At 44.8% G+C, this 27158-nt stretch overlaps 8 protein-coding genes across 8 annotated transcripts; 5 read left to right on the plus strand and 3 right to left on the minus strand.

Annotated features, from left to right (window-relative positions):
- Positions 1-1574: 1574 nt before the first annotated feature.
- CGCS363_v012572 (uncharacterized protein) lies at positions 1575-3133 on the plus strand (the record flags this gene model as incomplete). Its single annotated transcript, XM_036644421.1, has 5 exons — positions 1575-1595; positions 1649-2039; positions 2083-2420; positions 2483-2754; positions 2818-3133. The coding sequence occupies 5 exons, from the start codon at positions 1575-1577 to the stop codon at positions 3131-3133; spliced, it is 1338 nt and encodes a 445-aa protein (XP_036491105.1).
- Positions 3134-3767: 634 nt separating this feature from the next.
- On the plus strand, positions 3768-4195 carry CGCS363_v012573 (uncharacterized protein; the record flags this gene model as incomplete). The annotated part of the gene is made up of 2 exons (XM_036644422.1): positions 3768-3804; positions 3864-4195. 2 exons carry the CDS (start codon positions 3768-3770, stop codon positions 4193-4195), a joined length of 369 nt encoding a protein of 122 aa, XP_036491104.1.
- A 261-nt stretch (positions 4196-4456) lies between these two features.
- CGCS363_v012574 (uncharacterized protein) lies at positions 4457-4828 on the minus strand (the record flags this gene model as incomplete). Its single annotated transcript, XM_036644423.1, has 1 exon — positions 4457-4828. The coding sequence occupies one exon, from the start codon at positions 4826-4828 to the stop codon at positions 4457-4459; it is 372 nt and encodes a 123-aa protein (XP_036490972.1).
- A 6218-nt stretch (positions 4829-11046) lies between these two features.
- On the plus strand, positions 11047-12189 carry CGCS363_v012575 (uncharacterized protein; the record flags this gene model as incomplete). Its single annotated transcript, XM_036644424.1, has 3 exons — positions 11047-11302; positions 11354-11392; positions 11963-12189. The coding sequence occupies 3 exons, from the start codon at positions 11047-11049 to the stop codon at positions 12187-12189; spliced, it is 522 nt and encodes a 173-aa protein (XP_036491101.1).
- Positions 12190-12803: 614 nt separating this feature from the next.
- On the plus strand, positions 12804-13868 carry CGCS363_v012576 (uncharacterized protein; the record flags this gene model as incomplete). The annotated part of the gene is made up of 1 exon (XM_036644425.1): positions 12804-13868. One exon carries the CDS (start codon positions 12804-12806, stop codon positions 13866-13868), a length of 1065 nt encoding a protein of 354 aa, XP_036490973.1.
- A 975-nt stretch (positions 13869-14843) lies between these two features.
- CGCS363_v012577 (uncharacterized protein) lies at positions 14844-15180 on the minus strand (the record flags this gene model as incomplete). Its single annotated transcript, XM_036644426.1, has 2 exons — positions 14844-14927; positions 15019-15180. The coding sequence occupies 2 exons, from the start codon at positions 15178-15180 to the stop codon at positions 14844-14846; spliced, it is 246 nt and encodes an 81-aa protein (XP_036490876.1).
- A 2139-nt stretch (positions 15181-17319) lies between these two features.
- sol5-3 (Bifunctional solanapyrone synthase) lies at positions 17320-18933 on the plus strand (the record flags this gene model as incomplete). The annotated part of the gene is made up of 3 exons (XM_036644427.1): positions 17320-17446; positions 17504-17916; positions 17983-18933. 3 exons carry the CDS (start codon positions 17320-17322, stop codon positions 18931-18933), a joined length of 1491 nt encoding a protein of 496 aa, XP_036491100.1.
- A 6058-nt stretch (positions 18934-24991) lies between these two features.
- On the minus strand, positions 24992-26698 carry CGCS363_v012579 (uncharacterized protein; the record flags this gene model as incomplete). The annotated part of the gene is made up of 1 exon (XM_036644428.1): positions 24992-26698. One exon carries the CDS (start codon positions 26696-26698, stop codon positions 24992-24994), a length of 1707 nt encoding a protein of 568 aa, XP_036491099.1.
- Between the last annotated feature and the right edge of the window lie 460 nt (positions 26699-27158).

Genomic DNA, 27158 nt, shown 5'->3' on the forward strand with positions numbered 1-27158 from the left:
CGACTGCCTCCTCAGGCGATTCTGCATCGTCAACTAGGTCATCCGGCGCTATCTTATCACCAACCACAACAGACACTGAGTCGGGTACCCTCGTAACAGTCTCAGAGACATCCACGAGCTCAAGCTCAGGCTCAAGGGGGACGTGGAACACCACGACTCTTGCGCCGTCTCCGGCCGTGAGCTCTTCAATCTCGTCTGCAACATCAGTGGGTTCCTTTGCCAATAGTAATAGCACAGCAACTACTTCCTCGACACTATCTGGTTCAAAATCTGCCACTCTGGTACCGCCGTTCACTGCGTCCAACTCGTCAGTGACTGCAACTGGTACCGCGCCTGGGACATCAATCTTGCCAAGTTCGCTTTTCAACACATCGTTCCCAGCTGGCCCGACCTTGACGCAGCCTGTTGAGTCCCCATGGTCGACTTGGAACTCGTCTGCCATTGCCTCGCCAACGTCTTCCGGAGTGTCCCAATCTACCACCTCAGGGAACTTCACGTCCATATCTGACATCCCGATTCCTCCAGCATGGACGTCTGGTACTACAACCCGGGCTTCAAACTCGACGAGCTTATCTGCAACATCAACCATCCAGGGCTCAACCACGGGACCAGTCACGGTAGTGCCGTCTGGTGTCTCCGGTTTACCGTCAGGTTCTGCATATCCCACAGAAACGAACGTTCCCTTCCCGTTTCCCAATTCGACGATCACTATCTCTACTGAAGGCACAATCCTCATCTCCACAGTGCCGAACACGGCATCCGTCTTTCCAACAAGCCTTACAGCCGTGCCTCCTTTCCCCGCCAACTCCAGCTCCATAATCTGGCCGAGTGGCACCATTGCCTCCATCACTGAAGAGCCTGAGCCCTCGTCAACTTCACCTTGGAACAGTACTTTGACCTCCTCGCCAGTCAGATCAGGAACCGACCCAAATCTTTCGCTGTCCCCCAACTCAACGCTCTCGGCCAGCACTAATGCTACTTGGACGGGGACGAGTCGATCTGCGGATCCAGCGACGTCTACATCTGGGGTTTTCGTGCCCCCTTGGCCTGTTTCCAATTCTACAACCATACCTAGAGGAACAGGAACGGGAATGGGAACGATTCTCACGACAACTGGGACTGCGGCGTCTTCACGCCCAACTCCCACAGCACCATGGCCTGCGTTCAACTCAACCACAGTATCCCTCACAGGAACAGTTTCCATCCCGGTGATTACATCGTCGATAATCGTCGGCACGGGGTTCTCAAGTCCCTCCAGGGTATTCACTTGGACAAATCACACCTCGGGTGTTCCAACTGGCAACATTACGGGTACTGGTGCAATCACGGCGACGGGGTCAGTAACCGCCACCACTCTTTGGCCAAGTGCGAACACTACCCTGAGCTCTCAACAGAGCGCGACTGCCTCTCAGGGCAACGGGACAGTTTTGAATACCTCAACGTCGAATGCGACTCTCAGCACCACATCGGGAGGGTTTTCTACAACCGACGCTCCTCCGTTTCCAACCGGCAACTCTTCTGTCGTTCCCTTCCCGACTGGGTTCAATACATCGAGCATCTGGCTTTCCACAGTCATGTCGACCCTTGTTATACCCGTAGGAACAGGTTCTTCACCTATCGCTACGATCGCAGTTTCAACGGTGCCTAGGCCACCATTCCCAAGTGTGAACGCAACATCTGCTGTTACCACGGGCAATGCAACTTCAACAATTTCAGTAACCGGGGTCACCGCCGATCCCACTCTGACCGGAATCTCTTCTACTGCCAGTTCTACGAGACCATCGCCTTCCTTACCACCCTTCCCGTCGGTGAACTCCTCTCGTCCAGCGAACACAATCATTACTATCTCTGGAACAGGCACCACGGTAATATCGACATTGACGGCAGGTACTTCCAGTACCAACTCTACCATCTCCTCGTCGCTGCCTCCATTCCCGGTCACGAACTCTACTTTATCTCCGTCTACCTTGGGCAGCATAACGAGTACGATCGCAGGCACAGGCGGCACACCGATACCCACGTTGACTGGAGGGACTTCGGTTGGTAGTGGTACCATCACAGGTCTACCAACTCCGACCACAGAGCCACCGTTCCCAACTCGGAATGGAACGTCGACGGTAGGACCTACAGGAACCGCACCTCCAGAAGGATCTGGAACTGTCTTCCTCACAACTGAGCCCCCAGAGACATCGAGCGGTCTCAACGCCACGGCAACGACGCCGCCATTCCCTGCTGGCAATGTCACCGTAATCCCAGTATCGACTGGCAACGTCACTGTCACGTTGATCTCCAGTGCACCGTCAGGCGTGGTCGCTTCGACATTGACAATCACAAGAGCCGACCGCCGCACCACGCAAACTCTTACAGTGCTGTGGTCTGCAATATTGACGCCGCCGTTCCCAACTTCAAACGGAACCGTTGTGCCTACTGCCACAGGGACTGGTCCTCCTCCCGGCACTGTGATACCAAGCGTGCCCTTTAGCCAGTTGCCGAACTCAACATTCTCGTCGCTGCCATCTTCGTCGTCGTCGTCTTCGTCAGTGTACCCTCCTACCGTGTCTTCGACTACTCCTGCCACCGTAACCAACGCAACGGGCCCGGCGGGATCTTCCACACCATGCCATACGGTCACCGTAACCAGTGGGACAGTGACTCAAGTAATTACCAGAAGTGTTCTGGTCTCATCCATGCCAACCTGCACGTCCAGGTGGCAGAACACAACCTCTACAAAGCCCTCAACCGGAGTCACAAACAGTAAGTATCAGCCTGTTTCTCCACAAAGGCCAGTAAACTAACATATGTTCCAGGAACTTCCAGCAACACCGCCACGACTTTCATCACATCAACAACCAAGGCTTCGGTCTCAGCCGAGGGAGACAGTACCTCCATGTTCGAGCCCGATGGCCCGGTGGTGCCGACTACCACAGTCAGCGACTTCACTCTGCCATCTAACAAGGCCTACCCTTGGGGTGGCAACGGGCCCCTCTTCCGGCGTCCCAACACAACCGCCATCGACAGTGAGGAGGTGTCAGTCCGCCTGCCTGGTGGGTGGTGGTTGCGGTGGAAGCGGCATTTTGACCGATCGCGATCGAGCGCGAAGGACAGGGGGGCAGACGTGACTCAGGAGACCTGAGAAGTACTGAAACACTGATTCTCCTTTCAACGTCTTCTTATTTTGCTTGAGGAACGATTAGCTTTGGACATGGGAGAACCGCTTTTCGTCTTTCTTTTCTCAATGGACGGATAGGACATATACCTACACCATGATCTTCTCTGTAATAGTCAAAGGGCGTGTTGGAGTTTATCTTTTGCTAGAGTAATGGAATGAAAGTCGACGACCATATCAATTCCAAACATCCTTAACCACCAAATCTTCAAACAGTGTCATTTCCATTGAGGAAATGCAGCAGGTTGCCCCATTCGGTATGACTTCAAAAGGCATTCAGGCATGGCACTGATTACCTCAGACGCAGTGCTTAATTGCAAAGCCTGCGTCACACTCTGGTCATGTGAACGCGGATAAAAGATCCAAACCCGCAGATGATCTGACGGGCTTGGTACGCAAGCTGTTGACATGTTTATCTCCGTGATTGGCTGCCACTGCTTGCCAACCAGCATTCGCCACTCCGTGCCGCACGCCTGCCTCCGACGCCCGCTGCATCCAGAGTATTGAAGAAGTGTCAGGCCCCCCGAGCATCCGCCCGATAGCTCGGAGATTTTTCATCCCACGCAACAATCTTGCATCGAATTGCCTTTGCCGAACGGAGATGGCGCAGCAGGGCGGCACGTATAAAGCCCCGCCGAGTAAGTCCAAACTATCACCTTGAAGTTATTGTAACGGGATTGCTGACGGTCGTCAACAGGGTTTACCTTCTCCTTCGGCCGGACCCAGTCTTTTACCGAGCCCTTGACCGAAGATAATGGCTCTATCGACGAGAAGTCAGCAGAGACCGACGCCGCTGACGAGAAGAATGCCGCTGCTATGACAACGGAAAAGGGTGCTGAGAAGGTGGAAGATGACGAGCGGGACTGGGTGATCGTTCCTAGGAACCCGGAAGACGAGCCGGAGGAACGCGCGGAGCCGAGGGGGATCTTTGTGTCTTACGGTATTGGTTCACCATGCGGCTGTTCGGTGAAAGGCGAGTTCAGGTTTGGGTGGGGGAAGGGTGGTGCGCCGACTGGGGAGGGGCTATGATGGGCGTGGCTGTTTTAAAATTTGTGATGGTCTCTTTACTAGGGCAATGGCAATTCGTATAACGAGAACATGTTTGAAGAATTTCTGGGTATAAAGAGGTTTTAGAACGGAAGTGTTCTAACAAAGAAAACAATCCTGCCAACCGATCCGTTCCTCCAACATCTCGCCTCCACTGACACCAGACACCGCTTCTCAAAGTTCCGGCAAAACTTCCGGCCTCCATCTTGACTGCTTCCAGCCCGCCCACCGAGACTCTCAGTCTCAACCGGAAGGGTTGCACTTAAGGTGCCACGAGCTTTGCGGCGTGCAGACAATCTTCTCGTTGTACTTGAGCGCCGTCTCGGCCTTGTCGTCGCGCTGGTGGTTGTACGTGATCCAGATGCCCTTCTGCGCAATGTCCCTGCCGTCGGTGCTGCGGCAGTCGGCGTTCGCCTCGTTCCACCAGCCCGCCTTGAGCTGCAGCTCGTCGTGGCGGTTCTGCATCGCCCACTTGATGTCGCCCCAGCCGAGGTCGTTGCCGGTCCAGAGGCCGGAGCAGAGGAGGCGTCGGGCCGGGACTGTGGGGCCGGCGTCGGCTGGGGCTGGGGCGGCGGTTGCGCCAAGGGCGAGGAAGAGGAGGGACTGGAGCTTCATTGTGGCTGGGTGTGGTGGGTTATTGAAGGTGTGATTTTGTGGCTTGTGTCGGGCGGGAGAGGGGATCTGGGGTTGAAGATGCAGATTAAAGATGGGACGATGGTCAGGCAAGACCGCTGGTCCAAGTATATATACAACGTTGAGCACGCGGGTGTTCCTGCAGTTCGCTCTGATCGCAATTTGCAGAGCTTCATATATGATATATTGCGTGGATCTAGAATCTAGTCTAACTTGCTAATGTCAATGACACTTTACCTTCTAGATCGTCCAGTGGGTGCTCATTGGAGCATTATGAACCATGGACAAAGACTGATTCAGTCACTGGTCGTTTGACCACGACCAGTATATTAAGTCCCGGTGGGATATTCAAGTCCCCATGTCTCCTTTCTATCGGCAAGCCCGTGCTCCCGAACCCCTCGCGTTGCCTGGTGGTACGCCCGAGTCGTTGTGCGTCAATTGCCTCCATGATGAGATGGTGATGGACGTGTTCTATGCGCGGGCAATTGAACGGTTATATTGCCGACAACCGCAGCAAGAAGGCCATAGAGCATCTTGCAGAATTTTCAACATACGGTGTGTGCTCGGACTTTCAAGACATTTGAGCTCGCGCAAGCGGCAAGCCTTGTGAGGAACAGCAAGCACCAAGGGTTCGGTTCTAGTTTGATGAAGCATCCAGGCCAAACCCCGCAAGTTCATCGCAGCCACCATAAGCGAAAAGCTTGTCTTACACTCCGTTGCGTTGACAGCGTCCGCCCCCCTTTTTTTTCCCCGCTTATATAAAAACATGAAAAAAAGCTAATTTTACGCTATAACGCGTATTTCTCTATATTACATATAAAACGTATTAAAGTTATTACTAACACCTTAATTACTATTAATTACTATAATCTTAATAGTATTTAAACGTATAACTATATAATAGAGATATAAGGTATATATTTTATACTTTTATAGTAGTTAATTTACTTATTAAAGTATTACTAATTTAACTAGTTACTTTATTTTTATACTATTTAACTAATAAAAAGTCTATTTTTATTATAAGAGATTAAAATAATATTTACTAAGGAATAAAAGAAAAGACTTATTATATAACTTTATATATCTACTTAATATATAGTTTATATAGCTTTAAATAATATATAAATATATTAAAAAGCTTAATATAGTTTTTTAAAGTAAATACTTTAGTAATTAATAAGATTAATAAATCTCTTAATAGCTTAGCTTATTTATAATATTAAGTAAAAGTTTACTATTATATAGATTATACTTTATTATTTATAGTTTACTACTAGTTAATATATATCTATAATTTATTATATTAAATATATTAAGAAAGATATTAAGTAATAATAATAATATAATAGCACCTAAAATATTAAATTTATAGCTATTAATAATTATAATAATACTACTATTTAAAAACTAAAAGACTTATAAACTAATAAGTATTATTAGCTATACTAAATAAATAATTTAATAATATAGATTATAATATAATATTATTAGTAAAATATAAAGATATAAGAAATACTACTAAAGTTAATAAAAAATAGAAATATAATATTATATAGAGCTTCTTAAACTACTATAGTATTATAGTAATCTATCTTTTAAAGAGATATAAGATTTTCTATATAAAACTTTTAAGATTTAAATTAATTATTCTATAATTAGTTAATAATTAAACTTAGCTAGCTAGATAAATAAGAAGTTTAAGATTATTACTACTTAATAAAGTAATAACTTATAATATAAGTACTTATACTATATATAATAATATTACTTTAATTAGCTAGTATTTATTAATAAATTTAGCGTTAATAAAGATATTAAGATATAGAGGATTAAATAGGTACTAAAAAAGCTTATTATATTTCAAACTATAGAGATTAATTAGTTTTAAAACTCTTATATATAAATCCTATTAGCTTTTATATTAAGTAATATCTTATATTTAATTATATATTATAATATAACTAATAGTAATAAGTTCTTTTATTAGCTATAAAAGTATTTTATCTTAAAGTATAAGTGTTTTCTAAAGCTAAACTTTATTATTATTATAAATAACCTCTTTTACTATTATATACCTTAAATTAAGATATTATACTAAGTATTAAGTATCTATTTTAAGTTTCTACTTCTATATTTATTAAATTTTAACCTTATTAAAGAGTATTTTAGTAATTTAAAGTAATATATTAAGAAGATATATTTAAAATAGAATAATAATAAGAATAATATTTAGGATTTTATAAAATATCTATATAATTATACTATAGAGATTAAGTATTATTTACTTTAGATTAAAAGCTATTTCTACTATTTATTTATTAACTTTAATAAGATAGAATATATATTATAATATTAAACTATAAAAAGGAGAATAAGCTATAGGTATTAAATATTAATAAGTAATCTAAATTTTTATTATATATTTATATATAATAAATCTTAATTATATTATTATATAATAGTTAATTATTAAATTTATAATTATAGCTAATAAGATTACTAAAAAGTTAGCTATAAGTATATTAAAATATAAAAAATATATTATTATCTATTATTTTTATTAATAGCTATATATATATATTAATTTTACCTATATAATAGCTAAAATATATTATTAATACTTATAATAATAATTTATAATAATAATATATTATTATAATTAGAGATTTTAACTATAGTTAGAGATTTTAATTACCTCTAATTAGTATTAAGATAGACTAAAGTATATTATTTATAGATCTAAAATAATAGTAATTCTATTACTTTTATATATATAGAGTAATAGTATTAAATCTATAGCTATAAGTAGACTTTTCTATAGTTAAATATATTATATAAAAAATTATATATATAGTTAAACTTTATACTACTCTTATTATATTACTTTTCTTTATTATCCTCCTCTAAGTAATATATCTCTATTAATAATATATTACTTAAGATTTTAATCTAATTATTCTTATCGCTTTACTTAACTTTATTTTATTTAATTTATAACTATATAAGTAATATTTATAATACTAATAATAATAATAATAAAATAAAACTAAAGAGTTTTAAAATACTTATAAAGTTAGCTATATTTAATAATAAATAGCTTTATATATACTTACTATATTAATTAATTTTAACTAATATACTATAAATCTCTTACTTAATAAATTAATATAATATTAAGGTATTAATATATTAAGATAACTCTAACTTATTTAAAACTAATACTATAGAGTTTTTAATTAGTACTATTATTATCCCTCTTAGTAATTTAATATATTTTTTTATATAAATATCTCCTTCTAACTTTTAATAGTTTAAATAAAGTTTAGAGTGAGATATTATATTAGAGAAGGTATTAGATTACTTTTTATAATAAGTACTATTATCTATAAAAGATTTAATTAAGTTCCTAATATCTTTAATAAGATATTAAATAAAACCTTATTTAGTAAACTAAATATCTAATAACTTATAAATTACTTATAAGCTACTATTTACTAATTATAGTTTTTATAACTTCTTTTTAAACTCTTTATTAATATTATATTACTTATTATAAATAGATATAAACTACTTAATAAAGTTAATTACTTAATCTAAAGCTTTTTAAGGTAAATTTAGTATTACTAATAAGGATAAATAAATTAAAAGTATAATACTTAGTTAATAAGTACTTAAAATATTTAATAGTAGAAGAGTTAGTAATAAATATTATGAAATATTTATATATAGCTAATATAGTAGTAGTAATGCTATTAGTAGTAGTAGCTATATATATAGGTTAGAATATTAAAGATAATAATTTAGTGCCCTTATATTACTATATATATTAATAATAATATTACTATTAGTATTAGTTAAGCTAGATCTTAACTTTAATAATAGAAGTATAGCATTTTTAGTTTTCTCTTCTATTATTATTATTATCTATTAATTATTATTAACCTTAATAATATTCTTACTTCTCTTATTCTAATATTTCTAATCCTCTATAAACTAATTATAAAGAATCTTACTAAGTAGTTCTTTAAGTAGTTTTATATTATTAACGTTAGCTTATTTAGTTATAATAACCTTTACTTATTTCTCTATATAATAAGATTTAATTTTATAGTACTTTTAGTTTAATATATAATATTAATTAAACTTCTTATTACTTAAACTATTCTTATATTTTTAGTACTTTAAGTAGATATATATATAGAGAAGTTATCTATATATTCCCTCTTTCTAACGCTTAATATTTATAAGATTATTAGCTTTATAATTAATTACTTCTTATATATTAGCTAAAATACCTATTTAGCTACATTTTTAAAGTATTTATATATTAATTACTATATTACTAGAGATTAATATAATACTATATTACTACTTAATAGTAAAATAAACTTTACTTCTCTTTTTAGCTTATTTAAAAGAGGGGATAATATTAACTTATAGAATACTTAGCTAAATAACCCCTCTAGTAAATAGATAAACCTAAGTAAAAATTAATATTAGTTTAGATATATTAATAAGTTTCTTCTAAATAATAATAATAATAATATTAGCTTTTTTTATAATATATAAATAAACTACTTCTACTTTAAATTAAGTATTACTATTTACTTCTTAGTCTCTACTATTTATATTTAATATAAAAGTAATACTAAATCTATTATATATAATACTCTTAATAGTTAGATTAAAAATAAATAAACTATTACTTTTAAGTATTAAGCTATAAATAACTTAGATTTATAATAGAGTTAGTTCTTTATTATTTATATTATCCTCTTCTTTAAATATATTATAGAATAATATAAATATATTATTAGTACTATAATAAGAAGCTATAAATATATTATCTATAAATTAAGTAGTTTAATAAGAAGTTAGGTTAACTAAAGTTAAGTTTAGTTAAAATAATAGTATTAATAAAAGTAAAGTATTTTAAAGCTAAATTATATATAGTAGATCTTTTTTTTACTTCCTCTATATTATTATTACTTTTTAGTAAGAAGATACTTTTAGAGCTCTTTATAATAATAGAGAAACTATAAATATATATTTTCTTTATAATATAAACTTAGCTATTACTAAATTATTAGTTTTAAGTTTAGCTTTAGTAATAATAACTTTTTTAATAACCTCTTTAATAGTAATAACTTAATAAGTTTTCTTAGTAAATATAATAATCCTAATTAATAATAAAGTAAAGTATTAAAAAGGATTTCTAATAGTATCCTATATTAGTTATTATATATATTATTATTTCTATATACTATTAGTAATAAGTAATAGATAATACCTAAAAAGGTTATTATTTACTTATTAAGCTATATAGTAGCATTTAAGAGGTATTATAATACTTTTAAATAATAAGATTTAATAGAAATAGATTAATTAAAGCTATTAGAATAGGTTAATTACTATACTATAAATATCTATATAGCGTTGGGTAAATTTTTATATATATATAGGGATTATATGTATGTAATTTCGGCAAAAAGGGGGGGCGGACGCTGTTAACGTAACGGAGTGTATGGAACCCCCAGGATTTCAATTGACAGTTGCTGAACCTGTGGGCCACGGGGTACCTGTCACTGACGGCATCGCCTGGCTATCGTGCGCATCGACCCGAATGCGATGCTGTCGCAGGGGAGACGACATTGATTGACTCGTTGGCAGCTTTGGGCCCTGCAGTGCTAATTATCCCGTCAGCTCCCTTTGTCGCCAAAAAGGAACTGCCTGACCAATGAAGATCGACCCATACTGAACAAGTTGCTCAATTGGTCTGGCAAAAAGAACATACGAGGGCGTCGGGTTATGCCACTGGTAGCCATTTGATGGAATAGATGGCGAATGAGGAAAGAAGTCTTCACTGGATTAGCTGAACTCTCTTAGACCACAGTCGTTGACTTAGGCGGCGAGGCTTGTCGCTGCACGCTGGAGCTTATCCCTAATCGACAGCATTTCAAATCTTCGCAGTTCGAGGAAGAAGAATGGGGAGGGATCCTGTTATGTTCTCGTGTTGCGCTGAGTCAGTCACTCATGGCCAACCCGAGCAGCTCGTTCCCATAAGCAAATGCCTTCACGCTACGCATCACGCTGGTTATTATAAACGATCGTATCACCTTTCAGAAGTTGAGCTCGAATAATAGAACACACTTTTACAACTGCGCAACTCAATCTCAACCCTTTTAGTTCATACGAAGATGAAGATCACTTCCGTCGTTTCTTTCCTCGCCGTCGCTGTCGCCACGGCGCATGCATGCGGCTACTGCCAGTGCCAGTACTCTGATGGCAGCCACTGCTGCGTAGCGCACAGCAATGGCAAGACTTGTGACGAGGTCTGCAACGGTGCCGCCTACGGCGTCACCCTCGGCAGAGAAAAGTTGTACTGCAATGCTGCGGGCGCTTCGAACTGCATCTCATGGTCTTCTTACCAAGATCGGAAACAATGCATCGTGTGTAGTTCACAGTTCTTTATTCTGATTGTGGGGGGCTAACATTACATCACAGTATATCTCCTCTTGGCCCATGCTGTTTCGACGATGGATGGTATGAGAGCATTTCTACGCGCAGAAAAACGACCGCGGGATTCAGTTTGGTATTTGGGCGTCTGGACGGCTTTGAAAACAAGCAAGTACCTGAGGTGTTTGTTGGTGTCTTTTCTATAAAGATCCTTCGGCCGAAGTTCAACTCACTCACGTCATCGGATGGAACGGGAGATCGGGTGGCGTGGTTGCGTCAGTCACTTGGACATTTCTAAAAGTTGGAGACTATCCACGAACATGTTTACGTATGCAAGCCCTTTGATGGGACTTGTAACCAAAATAGCCATTTGACTAATATCCATCAACAAAAGCATCAAAATTGAGTTGAGCTTGGCTGCCAGTGAAGTGCCGGCGGGCAAAGAAATGTCCGACGCCTCGGGGCGGGGCCGGCCCCGGCCTTACTTAGACCGGTAATGCACCACCCGGTGCGCCGCTATTTAGACCCTTTTCAGGACTCTTCCAACATTGCAGCGCGAGCCAAAACAATTCAGAAATCGCCAAAATGCCAATCTATCACATTGGTATCTACCGCACGCCACTTGTCCCTGAATACTGCTGACTTACCCTGTCACAGTCCTGTTCAAGCTCAACCCCAACACCGACTCATCCCAAATCTCGGAGATGCGCGCCGCGGGCGACGCAATGGTCGGTGTCGTCCCGGGCCTCAGGTCCTTCACCCTGGGCCCGCCGCTTGCAAGCACGGCGCACCGTGCGCAGGGCTTCGATATGGCGCTGATGACGGTGATGGACACCGAGGAACAGGTACTGGCATACGCGGGCCATCCCGCGCACCTCAAGTAAGGAATACCCCCGACGAGATCGATGATGTGCATGGTCTGATGGGACGGTTTAGGCTCCATAAGATTCGGGAAGCCGTTTGCACGGAAACTCTGGCGTACGATCTGGTTGTGCCTTGATTGGGACGGGGCGGGAGTGGAAGGGAGATCGGACGAACTCCGACAGAGGAGGTCCGGGTGGGTTCCGGTGGGTTCCGATGGGTTCGGTGGGCTCCCGCGCTCACCGTATGCGACTGCTTGACCAAAGATACTCGCGAAGAACTGTTCCCAACGATATAAATTGATGGTGTTGATGTCAATGGTGCGTATGTTTCGGCAGCGTGCCGACTCCGTGAAAATATTGTGATTATTATTCAGCCCGCAGTAGCCAGTCCACATCCCAGCAGACTGAACAGCACAATCGACGGTATTAAGGTTCAACTCGTTCCTAACTCCTTGGCTACAAGCCAGGATTAAACGGACACTTTGTCTCCCGAAAGCCCGCACTGCGTTTTCTTGACTTTGTTTATAAAATTGTTGCCCATGCTGATTGGGAACAGAACGATGATGGCCATTCACTTCAAGACGTCAATTACCGAGTCATCATAGCTGTTCTTTGAACACGCAAACATCAAAAGAATGACCCAAATCCCGAAGAACCTCCAAGAGCAGTACCAAAAGCTGCGTCTTTCGCCGACAAAAATAGAAAAGTGGGAAGATGGTCTTCGAACTGACCCGTCAAAGTCAGGCGTGTTCGAATGGTGGTATTTTGACTCCCACTTGGCCAACGGCGCAAAGCTGATGGTCGTCTTCCACACCAAACTCTTTGCGAGCCCCAACACCGGCTTGGAACCCAAGATCCAAGTGCAGCTCGACACACCCGACGGACGCTCGTGGGCCATCACCAAGACCTACCCCGCGAGCAGTTTCAACGCGAGCATGGAAGAATGTAACGTCACAGTAAACGGGGAGGAAGACGGTCAGATTAACTTCTTTCGCGGCAACGATTTGAACGCATTTCAAATTCACGTCGTCGTCGATGACTTGACCATTGACGTACAGCTGATCAGCACGACATCACCCTGGCGGCCCGGGACCGGGCACGTGTATTACGACGAAGACGAGTACTTTGCCTGGCTAGTCGCGGTGCCCCAAGGCAAGGTCACTGCAACATACCGAATCGGCGGCGAAGAGCCGGTGACTGCGGAGGGCGACGGGTACCATGACAGGAACTGGGGTAATGTGTCGCTGGCAAAGGTCATTAACCATTGGTACTGGGGACGGGGCACTGTGGGACCGTATACCGTCATCTCTTCCGCGACGATCAGTTCCGACAAACTTGCGTATGCGATGGGGATTTCCTTCATGATCCAAAAGAACGATACTATCGTGGCCGAAGACGCGGGAAAAGTGGTGTTCACAGCGACAGACGTCGGGGTTGACGAGCAAACGGGCCGCTCCGTTGCTGATAGGCTTCATTTCGAGTACCACGATAACGAACTGGTCTACACGCTTGAATATGTCAAGGACAAATTTACGTCGCGGCAGAAGATGGGTGATGGGTGGTATTTGCGCTTTGCTGGCACTCTGAGGTTCAAAAAGTATGAGAGTGGCAAGGTGGTAGAGGAGCATGAGAGCCGCACTCAGTGGGATTCAATGTGGTTTGGCCAAGCTCACAGAGATGCACTCATGTATCAGAAATGAGGAGGGCGGTAGAGCGAAGACCGGCTCAATATACATGAAAAACTGATCAGAGGTTGAATCATACTACCATGCTTCACTTAGCTGATTCTGCATCCCAAAGTTTTCATCATGGAGAATAGGACATGGTACTCCTCCATCTGTGAAAATTCCGACCTGCTGCTTCCTCAACGGCTGAGTCACCAATCAACAGGATCATGAAATTTCATTTGGTTAGATTTGTAGAAGGCTTTTGCTAGCCGGGTAGTGTAGTTAGCTATCCAGGCAGAACATGCTTTTACTTTAATCGCGGTACACTTCATACTTCCGTCCAAGTATAGGTACCTAGTATTTCTTTAAGGACAATAAGGACAAGAATATATTACGATTATAGAATACGATAGTAAATGGCAATGTCGATGATAAGAACGACGACAAAAACGACGACAAAAGCGAGCACATGGGAAACATGGCCGCTTTAGCACGGGATACGGATTACACGCGTATATGTAGACACTGCTCGGCTAATAAAACTCTTGTCGAATCCATAGAAGACGATCTTCGCTACTGCATACTGGTAGTCGGCTTCGATCGTCTGAGTACAAAGCTCGGAGCCAGTGGGGCATGACGCGACTTTTGTAATAAGTGACGTTGCTGTTTCACTGCTGAGGCGAAAACATCATCAGCATCCAATATTAGCTGCGCCGATCAACGGTGCCCAAGCTGTACGAAACATGATAGCCTGTAATAAGAGGCCATGCATTTTACAGTCCATGTTCATGCTATCCTTGTCGTGGCCGTTCAGTCTTCGCGCGTCTCAGTCAACTTGACGTGCAGTCATTGCATTGCCGGCTATCACCTGCACTAGTAGTATGTTACCGACAGAGAAGGGCCATGACAGGCTCAATTAGGAGAAAGTTGGGAACGAATGTATATTTCTCAGTCTTGTTTCCTGTTATAGCTATGATCAGGACGAGTAGTCATCTCTACTCATCATCTTTAGTTCCTGCATTCGCAGCCAAAGCAACCTCCAGAGGGGCAGTTCTTGTGGACCTTCCACTTCAGCTGGTCGTTGCAAATAAGCTAGCACAGTTCATAATTAGCCAATCCTTCGTTTCACCGGGAAACAATTCTGTGAGATATTATTGATGGGCGGGTTAAAGGCATGACTTACGACGTTGCCATCATTTCCTGGGCCGCAAGTAAGCAAGCCTTTGTTGTCAGGGATGCAGGAATTTCCGGCACGCTTGGGTCCCTGGATGCATTTGGTCTCGGCCATGGAAGCCCAAAAGGCTGCGGCAGTGGCGACAGTAGTGATGATGGAGTTGAACTGCATTTTGGGTTGAATGGGTTGAACGTGAAGGTATGGAGAAGATGTTGGCTCTTTATGTGAATAGTATGAGACTGTGACTTGATGATCGAAGTGTAGGTAAATGTTTTGAAGACGTGCGAATGGAGGCCTTTATATAGTTTTCTTCGTGGACATTTCAGCTGCTTGCTTCCCTTGATCGCCCGAATCTCATGCCTACCAACATCCAGTAACTCACTAGGAACGATCAAACTTGAGATAGAATCAACAACTGGTAGTTGCGGTAGCTTGAGACCTGATTTGTGGGAGCAAGTAACAATCTCCTGCTGCTTAGTGGCACAGTCTCATCCACAGTGGCTGGGGCAATTAGCTAGTCTCTGCATCCCTCTCGAGCACTTACTTTTTACTGGCGATCAACATCACAGCTGGTGTCAAATGGAACATTCCTTCTCATGGATCAATCCTACATTTTCGGTCCCGATCATGGTGGCATGGTATGGACGACTAGCGCTAGGGCATTTGCGTGCAATGTAACCTATTCTAAGACCTGCTCTCAACAGGAACACGGGAGAGACTGGCTGCACCAAACTTGACAAGCGTACTGCACTGGTTTCACGGCCCCCACCTCGTTTACATGTATGGATCACCATCATCTACCCCGCCAATACTGCCTTAGGGGGGCCGGTAGTCCTTCCTTGCAAATGTGCCTTGCCACTGTGGCACAGCGTCACGGCGACATCACTTACAGGGGTCGCCAGATCAAAGGATTCAGATGGTGACCACATATCTGCCCCAGAATGCCCATGCGAAGGATCAAAGTTGTCAGTGACACTCTGTCTCGGGTTGAACGAAGTTATTCGGGACCGAGAAGCGTATTGCAGCCCATCGCGGGAGTGCAAGACGATCAAAGTCACTCACCAAAAGGAGCACGCGCCCGACACTAGAATCCATTGAGAAGTCCATCTAAATATGATTTGTCCACACAGCTCATTTATGTCCTCAAAATGCCACAATTAATTAGTAGAGACAGTCATGGTGAGAACGACGAGGACGACGAGGACGAAACCTTTCAGTACAAGTCTCGTGACTGGCCAGTTCGGTATGTCGGCTGTTAATTGTGCTTCTTTCATCGTAGAAGAACGGAAAGGGCGGTTTTGAAATTCCCTAAGTACCTGAGAAACGAGAGCAAGACTGTCTGTTTTTCATGACAGCTTGTAAAACTTCAAGTTTAAATCACACGCCAATAGACACAAGAACAAATCGCAGCACAAGATTTCAGAGTCATCATTAACAAGGGCAATTAAAAATGCCTAGTCGGGCTCGGTACATTTGGAGTTCCGGTGATGAACTTTCAACCCCCAACTGAAAGCGCGTGTTGTCGTTTACGACAGCGCGGCCCCGTGCCAAGGCTGATCCATGCCACCGTGATGTGCGGTGGGTTCTCACGGGTGCTACTGTTCTGTCGTTCCTCGTACACTAGCGCTTTTTCGGCATTGATCCATTGGATCCATCCCATCGTATTCGCTTTCGTCATTCACTTCACATCCAACAACGCCCGCATCAATAGGGCGCAGTGGATAATTCAGGCGCAATTACAAGGCAATCAGAGAATGGTCTTCAGAACATTTTGCTGTCCGGTTGGGTATTAGGCATAGACAGGAACAAAAGGGACGATAGGAATAATACGAATAACAAAATTACTGTTATGAAATGAACTTTTAGACCTAATATGACAGTTGTCCGCCTGGTTAGTTTGAAGTATCTGCCCGGATAGTAAGACTCTTGCATAAGCGGTCATTGACGCCTGCGGGTATCTCTTGGTGGACTGACACAACCCTCGACGGTTGATATCGCCGCCTGTTGACCGCATCAGATGATCCACAAAGATCGAGGTCCAGTAAATTGAATTTCTTGGTATTGCAAGCTACTTGAAATTTCGAATTCTGGGGTGGCAAAGATCCTACCTGGGCGGACTAATGGTGTCCCGGCGGGACAATCGGGCTCCCGACAAAACTATTGAACTATTAATTAAACTGAAGACCTCTTTGCTTGGACTGTCAATCTTCCTTTCCAGATCTCACATTTCAAAAGTCTGTCTGAAACATCATAATTGATCATATTTCTCACGCGATGCAGCTTCTTTGCTTCTTGGTGGCCAGCGCCGCGATGGCGGCTGCCGTCTCAGAAGGTCCGCAAACCGACAAGGCGGGCAGGGCGTGCCAAAACCTGAAGAGCGCCTTTGCCAACTCAACTATTCTCGCGGATGATGAAGGTTATATGGAGGAAACCCAAGGTTAGTCGCTCTACTCAGATACCATCTCTTCATCCTGCTTACGGCTGTCGCTCGTAGTGCCATGGTCCGCGAGGTCTTGGCTCGGTCCAGCGTGTATCTTTGCTCCCACGGACGCAAATCAACTGTCTTCTGGCCTGAGATGCATTGTTGAACAGGAAGTGCAGTTCGCCATGCGCGGAGGTGGCCACATGCCCATTTCGAATGTTAGCAGCATTGACACCAACGGTATTCTGATATCGAGCGTGAACATGAAAACCCTCGCCATTTCAGAGGACAAGAATACGGTGTCCGTCGGCCCAGGCCTGCGGTGGACTGATGTCTACACCGCACTTGACGGGACTGGAGTCACTGTTCTCGGTGGGCGTGGCAGCCCCATTGGTGTCTCTGGTCTTTTGCTGGGTGGAGGTGTTTCTTTCTTCAGCTACGAATACGGTCTCGCATCGACAAATGGCAACGTCAAGGCGTATGAGGTACGTCAAACGCGATGTCACTCTCTTGAAAGACGCATATTAGCCAAGTGACTAACATGAGAACAGTGCGTCTTGGCTGATGGAGCCGTCGTGGAAGCCACTCCCACGAATGAATATGCCGATCTGTTCTGGGCGCTTCAAGGTGGCGGTAACTCATTTTGTCTCGTCACTCGCTTCGATCTCCAAACCCATCATTCTCCATCCGTCATGCTCGCTTCCCCATCTTATGGTGGAGAGGAAGTTAAGCAGCAGTTTATCGAGGGTGTTTACAACTTTACTGCCAATGGGCACGAGGATCCCAAGGCTGCCGTCCTGCCTGTCATCACTTATGTCAGCGGCACTGATGGGCCAACGTATTCGGCAACATTGTTCTACAACGGAAACTCCACCTCACCGACGATTCTGGGAGACTTTCTCGGTGATATCCTGACTCCGTACAATAGCTCGAAGTCGCTCTCATCATTTCCTATTGGGAAGTATAACCAGGCAGTGTTGCCAGCCTTTCAGAAAGGCGGTCGCTCCTACGGGTCGAGACAACGATTCCACTTGCTCCCAATCTACGCCAACAAAGAAGCCATGCTGATTGCCCAAGACATGTATTTTGAGCTTGCAAAGTCGACGTTCAGCAACACCGAAGGAGGAATCATCGGCTTTGCTTTCAACCCCATCACTTCGGCACTTCTCGCGGCGACCAATGCCCAGCCAGGTGCAATCCAAGGAATTGATGAGTCGCCTTCATTCTGGATCGAGCAAACCTATAGCTGGACAAACGAAGCTGATGACAAAGTAGTCGACAACTTCATCAGCGAGTTCAACACCAAGGTCAGGGAGCGCTTGGAGCCAATGGGTGTGTTGTATCCGTTTTACTACTTGAACGAAGCAGACATCGGCCAGCCCGTGTTTGAAAGCTACCCAGATGGCAACCTTGATCGTCTGAAGGAGATCAGGGCCAAGTACGACCCTGGTAGGGTCTTCACTGACCTCATGTCTGGTGGCTTCAAGGTTGCGGCAGCTTAAATGTTACATTCGTTTGGAGCCTAGGCTGTTCTGTGGTGTTAGTCATAGTAGCATTGGTGGCAGTTGTGATGTACAGCCCTTCGGAGGGTCTGGACTTCTGATTAGCCGCACCTCTTCTCCGATGTGCGTACTATGTCCCAAGACGGAGAAGCATGTGTTCATTGCCCCCTTAAGGTAGTTTGAGAATCTTATCCCATATATGGAGAGCAGCATTGAAGTTCCTAGTCAATACCCTCAATTCATCAGACAACACACGAAAATCTGGGTCTTTCTACTTCCTCATTCATATCTTCTTCTGGATGGAGTACTAAGGGAATACACAAAAGTGTTACAGACGCCCTTTCTCCGTCACGTGAAGTCTGACGCAAGTTACAAGTGGCCTAGCTTGCAAGAGATCTTGAAGCATTCAACATGCGAGAACGCGGAGAACGAGAGAAAAGTTCAGGAGTCAAGGAGCTTCAGATACTCTGAAGGATAGTAAACTTCCAGACTTTGCTGGTGGCGTGAAGGAATATCACATGGCGGTACAGGGCTAGCCCATGTCTGACGCCCCAAAGCGACCGGATGCTGCTGTGAAGCGCTCTTGTGGTATCCATCCCTTTGACCTCGAGAGAGCCACTTTTCGCGTGCAATTACTGTCTCTTCATGTCATAGGAAACCAGAGTCTTCAATCATTCAGACACTGATTTTAAAGATACACACTTACTTCCTCAGGAAGTAAGCGAGCAATAGGCGCTCAAAGCGGCTTTCTCGGGGTTATCGGGATGGCATGTAGACTGGAACCTCGTCTCTCAGCCGCAAGACAACGCCGGAATCAGAGTAATGCTTGAGGATATCCTTTCGATCCTGCGTCAGCCTTTTTTTTCCCCGTTCTTCTCTCTCTGTTGCCCTTTGCTCCCCTTTTTGCGACCCTGAGCTTTCATCGACATCCCTCCCTTTTTGACGCGACTGATCATATGTAGTTAGGAGGTTACGTGGCCCGCTCTTGCAGTCGCACTACTCCCGTTCTCCCCCACATTATCCTGACGAATTGAACTCATCCAAGGTGGTCGCCGACACGAAGCAAGCGATAGCCACTGCAATCCTCCAAAGCAATACTAGTCTGCGTCGTCAATGGGTCGCATTTCTCTCCGTCCTGCTACTTTTACGGTGGGCCAAGGTCCTTTCCCACAGTTCTGCCCCTAGCAACAGACAGAATATCCGACCCGACTCCCAAACCTATGGATCAACCCCTTTTGGAAAGAATGACGAGGATAGAGATTCTCGATTCCATTGGTAGTCTTTAAGAATAGATTGTCAACCAACATGCCTGGTAAACAGAACCACCACCACGCCGCCGTTTCCGAACCTCCTCCTAAATGTTCTATCAAAAACATTGACTACGTTTTCCATCAATTTCATGAGATTCCAGAAAACGAAAAGTTCTGGAGTAAAAGCTTCAACTAGTGGGTCAATGTCAAGAAACTCACCGCGAATTATTACGGCGTTGATGTAATTCGCCCAGTGGAGGGAATCGGGGTTTATAACCTCCCAGATTCGGACACTCGGAAAGGATGGACAGATGCCATCAAGAGCCAGCGCGAATCAAATGCCCTCTGATGTTTCTACCTTTCAGTCGACTAAACCTTCGTCTCCGCAGAATTCATGGACTTGTATTCCATCATTACCGGTTCAGCTATCCTGTGGTGGACAAATTGCTACAGGCCATGCTCGATGACGGCCATCCGGATGTACCATTCATGCTGGACTTGGCCAATGAGCCATAAACGGTTCGTTGGGACGGTGCAGCCCAGTGGCACCCTCCTCGCTCAAATGTACGGAGAGATCGACGATTTGGAGACAGCATCATGAGTGGACGAGGCGCTTCTTCATACGCCGAAATGCACCAGAGTCAACAGCAAGGTCCTGATGTTGGTTTATAATCCGAGTCATATGGGCGATCGGGGAAACGGACATTCGGGGCGTGGCGTCTGTGGGGAGTCCCAAAACCCGGAGTTTGATGGCATGGAAGTCGTCAAGACCAAACTGGAACCCGAACATCCCGATTCACGCGGATCTACCGATGCTATCAATGAACTTGGCTTGAGGAGCGGTGGTCATTGGGACTGTACGGCCTGGCCTCATACTCCCGGGGCTCACAGAACATTTTACCGCTGTGCTCTGGCTGCCTCGTCATGCAACAGACGGTGGAGGCGCAGCATTGGTATTCAACCACCCCAAAATCTGGGCCACCATTAAGCTTATCAGCTGGCAGTTAATCTAGATGAATGGATGCCGAAGGGAATCCCCTGGAGGTAGACTCAAAGTTTTCGGTGGGGCATTGGGATCATTGTTCCCTCCCACTGTCCGCAGCTCCTCCGGGTCTTCTTGGCCGCGGACTGCGGCAGGGCCAGCTGTGTGGGCTCCATCTAGACGTGACACAGCAGGTTCAGGAGAGCATTGTCTATTGTCCTGGGCGGCCTGCCAATGAATGCAGTAGCTACCTAGCCAAGACAAAGGAGAGCGAGGCTCAATTCCAGGGGAAAATCACCTACCCCCAAAACATACTTCTGAGCCACTTTCAACGTTCAAAAGGATAGCGCCGTTGAAACGGCTAACGGCTGGCCCGATGTGTTGGTGCGACTATTGAAACGAGGCAATCCCGTTGAGAATTATGTTCGGAAAGAGGAATAACAGATGACAGCAAGGCAAGCATAAATGACGAACGAAACGTATCTCATCCACCCTGATGAGTCCGCGTCTACTTATAAGTATGGGCTTAATGGCAGGAGGTATACAGAGCTATTCCATCCACGCGATATTGAGGTATGAGGTATAAGGTCATCTTCGATCTGTTCAACGTCGTGTGAAATTTTACGTTTCTCTCATAAAACTTTTCATATCGCGCTACTGCCACTGGCGGATCTCTGCTGTATTGCGAACGGTCAAAAATCTCAAAGACCCAAGCGTAGGGCTTGTCGAAAATGTGCGTCTATCAAATTATTGATAAATTTCTAGGAGGCGTGGTTCAGATGAAGGCTGGAGTCAAGCCACAAACACTTCGAGCCGAGCAAACTATTATCTTCTTTAGGGCTCCGGCAAAATTCATGAATATTGAAAGTACAATTTAACACACTCTCTACACGGCTTATGGCCATGACAACTCTCTGCGCCGAGCTCTGGCGTCAAAGAAAAAAGAAGGGCCAATGGCAACAGTTACAAAACAGTAGTATCCATGAGAGCAACAACAACAACAAGACCAACGAGAACAGCAAAAATAACGGCAGTAACCCTTCCAGAACCCGCATCTCCAGTTTCCCGATCACTCATCACGCAAGTACCCGACACCTCACATGTCGTATCTCTCAATCGAGCTTTTGAAAAGCCGGAGCATGTAACCCACCAACCCGACGATCAAGTCCGAGGGGTCCACGATCATGGTGACGTACATGATTGGTCCAGGGCCCTCTTTCCACTGGGCACTCTCGTTTTTCTTGATCTTCATCATGGGGAAAAAGGCTAAATACAAGACATTCTGGTTCCACATTGCTGCGAAGGGAATCCTACTCAGCAGCGCATAGGCCACCAGCTGGAGGTTGATGGCTTTGAAAAGGGCGTCATCCGGAAATTCCCGAGCTCCAACTGGCAAGAGAAGGTGCAAACGTGAGCGATTGGCATCGGTGAGGCCAACAGTCGCATGCTGCGCCGTCGGGGGTTGTCGATCCATGAGCTGAACGAAATACTCTGATTTAAAGGCGTGCGGATCTTTAAACTCGAGAAAGGCAAAAAGGCGGAAGAACTCCTTGTAGATGGGGTCATCTGTGGTAATCTCGTTGTATGCAGAGAGTGAAGAGTTCAGACATCGATGGAATGTCATGTCGGGTCGAAGCTCTTTGCGCTTGTCTATGATGCGCAGAGCCCACCTTTTCTCCACAAGGGACAGGATCACAGCCTTCAGTCTCCGGTATTTAAATCTATACGTCCTTTCGGACGATGACCTCAGCAGCATGGGCGTGGTATCGATGCCATCGTCATCTTCGTCATTGTTGAAGAACAGAGCTTTGCTGAGAAGTCGCAAGATAGGTTAGATGACGTCCCTTCGAGCTGTGTACGCTGCAGCACTCTCATTCTCGAGCAGAACGGTAGGTTCCGCGCGGGGTATAAGAACATCGTCGAACACGTCTTGGGTATGCGCTCGGTTTCGATGGATGAACTGGTCCACATTGTTCACCCAATCCTCTAGTGGCCTGATTACAAAGTAGGGGGGGAGCGGAGCGTCTCCGGCCGATTCGCTGCAAGCGTGTAAGACCTTGAGCTTTCCGGACCCGTATCGCGGTTGTGTGTTGTACAAATTAGGTCTTTCGCGGGCGAGAATGGCATCGGCCAACCGTCTTCTTGGAAGTTCCGCCGTAGCCTAATTCACGATATTAGTATATGACATTGATGAGTCGGGTACATTCAACCAACAGTGAAGTAGCGCCGAAAACGACGGCGACGAGGGTTGCAAAGAGCGATGGCCAACCCCGCCATGACAAGAATGAGAAGAATGATCATGTTGAGGAATTCTCCGAGGTTGCGGGTTGTTTCTACGGTCAAAAAGTCGGGCGTTGGGACTAAGGCTGAAGCAGACTGCGAGGTACGAAGTCGAAGCGACAATGTGTGATGTGGACGGAACTAAAAGCTAAGAGTTCTGTATGGCTACCAGTAAAGTTTGGAAAGACGGGCAAGCTGCCGCTAATATAGGCAATCCCAGATCAGATCTTCGACACTGATCTTTTCTCGGCGCAACTACGAGAAAGCTCGTTCCCCTGTCATCATGAAAGCCCACTTGCAAACGCTTTAGCCGCAACAAACGAAGATGGCAGCGATTACTGGGCCCACCGGGAGCTAATGCCTGACAACGTGATGCACCCGTTATTACTCCTTGTCTTGTGGGTATCTTCTTTAGGCACCTTCTCTTGTGTGGACGCCTTTCGCCCCAGCGGCACTTTGAGGTTGTGAAGCTAGGAAGACCCTTTCAGATGATGCATGCCGGACTGCTGCCGCTTCCCATTCCAAATTAGCTGAGTCCCTCCTATTCGAAAGACACCTTGCATATGCCACTTCAATGTTACGTAAGGTTAGCTACCTTTGGATATCCTCGGTCTCGTTGTCCAATGCTCCACTGAGGATGCTGAACGTTGAGCCGTCCTCAACAATGACAGCAATTTTGCCCGTGATGTATTATGAAATCTTCCTTTCAATGTAACATACTACCTCAAAGCTTAATTCGGCTTAGGATATTTCGGTAGTGAAAGAAGTTGTAAGTCTAGATGAGACCGATGATTCCTAGGCTTGTATATTTCACCTCTAGCCCACCAAAGGCTTTCAGATCCCATTGTTTACAACGGCAAGCCACCGGAGTTTGACTATTAGCAAGAGCCGTCCTGATTCGATACGGCCTGCCTGGCACCTTCCTCAAGACTCCTATTGTCATTGCTGCCTTCCTTTTGTCTTGTCACGTCGCAGTTCTGCTCCTTTCTTTGCTTTCCGTTAGATCATCCATTCTTCGCGCGGTCCATTATCCCATGATCGGTGCTACCAGATTCGGAAAGAACGCCAACCAATATCTCGCTGCTCGCCTAAGTACCCAGTGAGTTTCCTTAGTCTGCTCCCAAACATGCGCCGACGGCATTGATGTACTTCCGCTGGTGACCGCGCTGTCGTTTGCCGTTTCCAATGCTCTTGTGGTCATCGGGCTTTCTACCATCTTTCTGGTAGAATAGTGGAAGCGGGAAAGAAGGTTCTCTGGTTCGAGCGGATCACTCCGATGGCATCCTGCCTATTTAGATTTCAAAGTCTCAGCAGTTCATTTGTACTCGTAGCATGAGTGGAGATGAATTTCAATTTGAGAACAGTCTGAAATCAGTCCGAAAAGGAGCAATTCATGAGGTAATCTACGGATACATAGTCTCTATGATACACCAATCGTCATGACTATGCCTCAGTCTATTGCCCCGCCAGTAACCCCAGAACCACCATCAGTGTCTTTGTCCTGATCAAGCTTGAACGAACTTGACACTCTGCGGACGCTACCCATCTACTTCTTCGCTTTTCCAAAGGGAACATCGAGCAGAGTATCCGACCTCTGCTTTGACATTCCAGCAGAATCTGTTTCACTGTCTGAATCCGGCTCGTGCATAGTTCCTCTCTCGTGGGTCCACGGGTTTGTGTAATCGCGGTTCTCTAGCGAATGAAACCTTCGGAGAACCCAGGTGTCGAGATGCTCACTCCGCCAGCCGGGAGGAAACCAGCCGGCAAAGTCAGCGAGTTTCTCAATGGAGAACTGCCCATACGGATGAGGAGGCCTGGTGTAATCCTTGAACAGTTCATAAGGCTCCTTCCGCTTTGTATCGATCATTGAACTGACATAATCAACCAAGACGACTCGCGGTTTGCCTTGTTCATCTGTCGAGATGAGGATGTTCTCCGGCTCCGGCCACCAGTGCTCGACCCCTGCGTGAAGTTGATGAACAGTGTGCTTCATGAAACTTTTTAGGATTTTAAGGCGAACCTCCCGGGTCAGGTCAAGCTGTTTGGTCTTCTCGAAGTCAAGATATGTGGGACCAGTTGGTGGCACCAAGTGATAGTGCTTGTTGCGATAACACAAGTCTTCAATGCTTTTGCCGTGAATGTACTCGATCATGATTGCTCCAACTCGGCGAGTCTGACCCTTGAACTTTGGATAAGCGGTTGTGAGTGGAAAAGTCCAAGAGCCATGATACTGCGGTGCGAGGTGCGGAGACCCAGTTCTTCCTGCTTTCCAGAGGTGTTGATACGAGGCATTCTCGCGACTGAGATCGCCATCTGCAATGATTGTGACTTTCCATGGTCCCTTGTCTGTGCCCGAAATGTCGCCGTAGAACAATGGGTCGAAGACCTTGACGACGACTAGGTCTTCAACAATCAAGGGCTCTCCGTACAACGATGATTCGTCAATGTTTTCGGGTCTCATTGTCCATATTTCCCGCTGGGGAACCTTCTTCACCTTGCAAAGAAGAACCTGACAACCCCCTTCCGAACCGCCGCAAATGAGTCTGATAACTTCCACCATTACTTGGAAATCTTCTGCTTTCTTTTCGGACTTCGAGGTGCTCTTCTTCTTGCCCTTCTTGCTGTCGCTGTAGGCTGAATCAGTCGGCAAGAGGACGCTATCGTCGTTATTCCTTTTCGCCAAGGGTACGTAGGGAGTGTAGCGAAATGCCAGTTCTGTCCGACTCATGCACTCCTCTTCTTCCGATAGCATCTTGTCATTGCTAGACATGTTATCAGGATTCGGGTAATGAGAGATTCCGTAGGGCTCGGGTGGCCAATGTGGGCTGAGGTACAACATCTCGCCGGGATCGTATTGTGAGAAATCCTGCTTGATGGTGGCCGCGTCTTCATTGAGATCGTGAACAGTCTCTCTCTGGCCCTCAAAGACACTCTCAAAGAGTAGCCGAGCAGACGTATGAGAAGGCTGTTCGATATTACTGTCACGTGGGTGGGTGAGCTCCTTCACAGGGCAGTTGAAGGAGACTTTGTTTTCCAATTCCGGCCTGTAAAGACGACACCAATTATTGAGTAACTCATCGGATCTTCCAATGGGTATGTCGGAAGGGAAGTTGATGCCAGCCGGGATATTCAGACCAGAAACGAGTTTGCTGTGGGGCGGAATGCTGGTTGCGGCCCCGACGGTGACTCCGGCTTCGATGATGGCGTCTTTCCCGATAGTTGCATGATCCAGAATATTGACGTTAGATCCCATGCTTACGCCAGTCCCAATGCTGACGCCAGTCCCGATGCTGACGCCAGTCCCGATGCTGACGCCAGTCCCGATGGTGACTCCAGTCCCGATGCTGACGCCAGTCCCGATGGTGACTCCAGTTTCAATGTTGACGCCAGCTCCGATGATGACATCGGGCGGGATAGCCATGCCGGTCGGAATGATGACATCCGGCGCGACTTTGGCTGAGGTTTGATCTTCTCTTTGTCCACGTCCCTCCGTGACGGCTTCCGATTTCTCATTTGCAGCTTCATCCGCAAGCTTGGTGTCTTGGGCCTCATGTGCGACTATCTCTTTCTCTGAGATGTGGAGGGCTAGTGGTGTTTTGTCTCGCACTGGACCTGTCATATTCTGAGTGACCAGTGAAGGCTCCTCGGTTGGGATAGACATAACGTCACCAGGCTGTTGTGAGTTCATCTTCTCCGTATATCCTCTTTCGCTG

Source organism: Colletotrichum siamense (assembly GCF_013390195.1).
Source record: "Colletotrichum siamense strain Cg363 chromosome Unknown KSG_Cg363_contig08, whole genome shotgun sequence".
Taxonomy (NCBI): Eukaryota; Fungi; Ascomycota; class Sordariomycetes; order Glomerellales; family Glomerellaceae; genus Colletotrichum; species Colletotrichum siamense.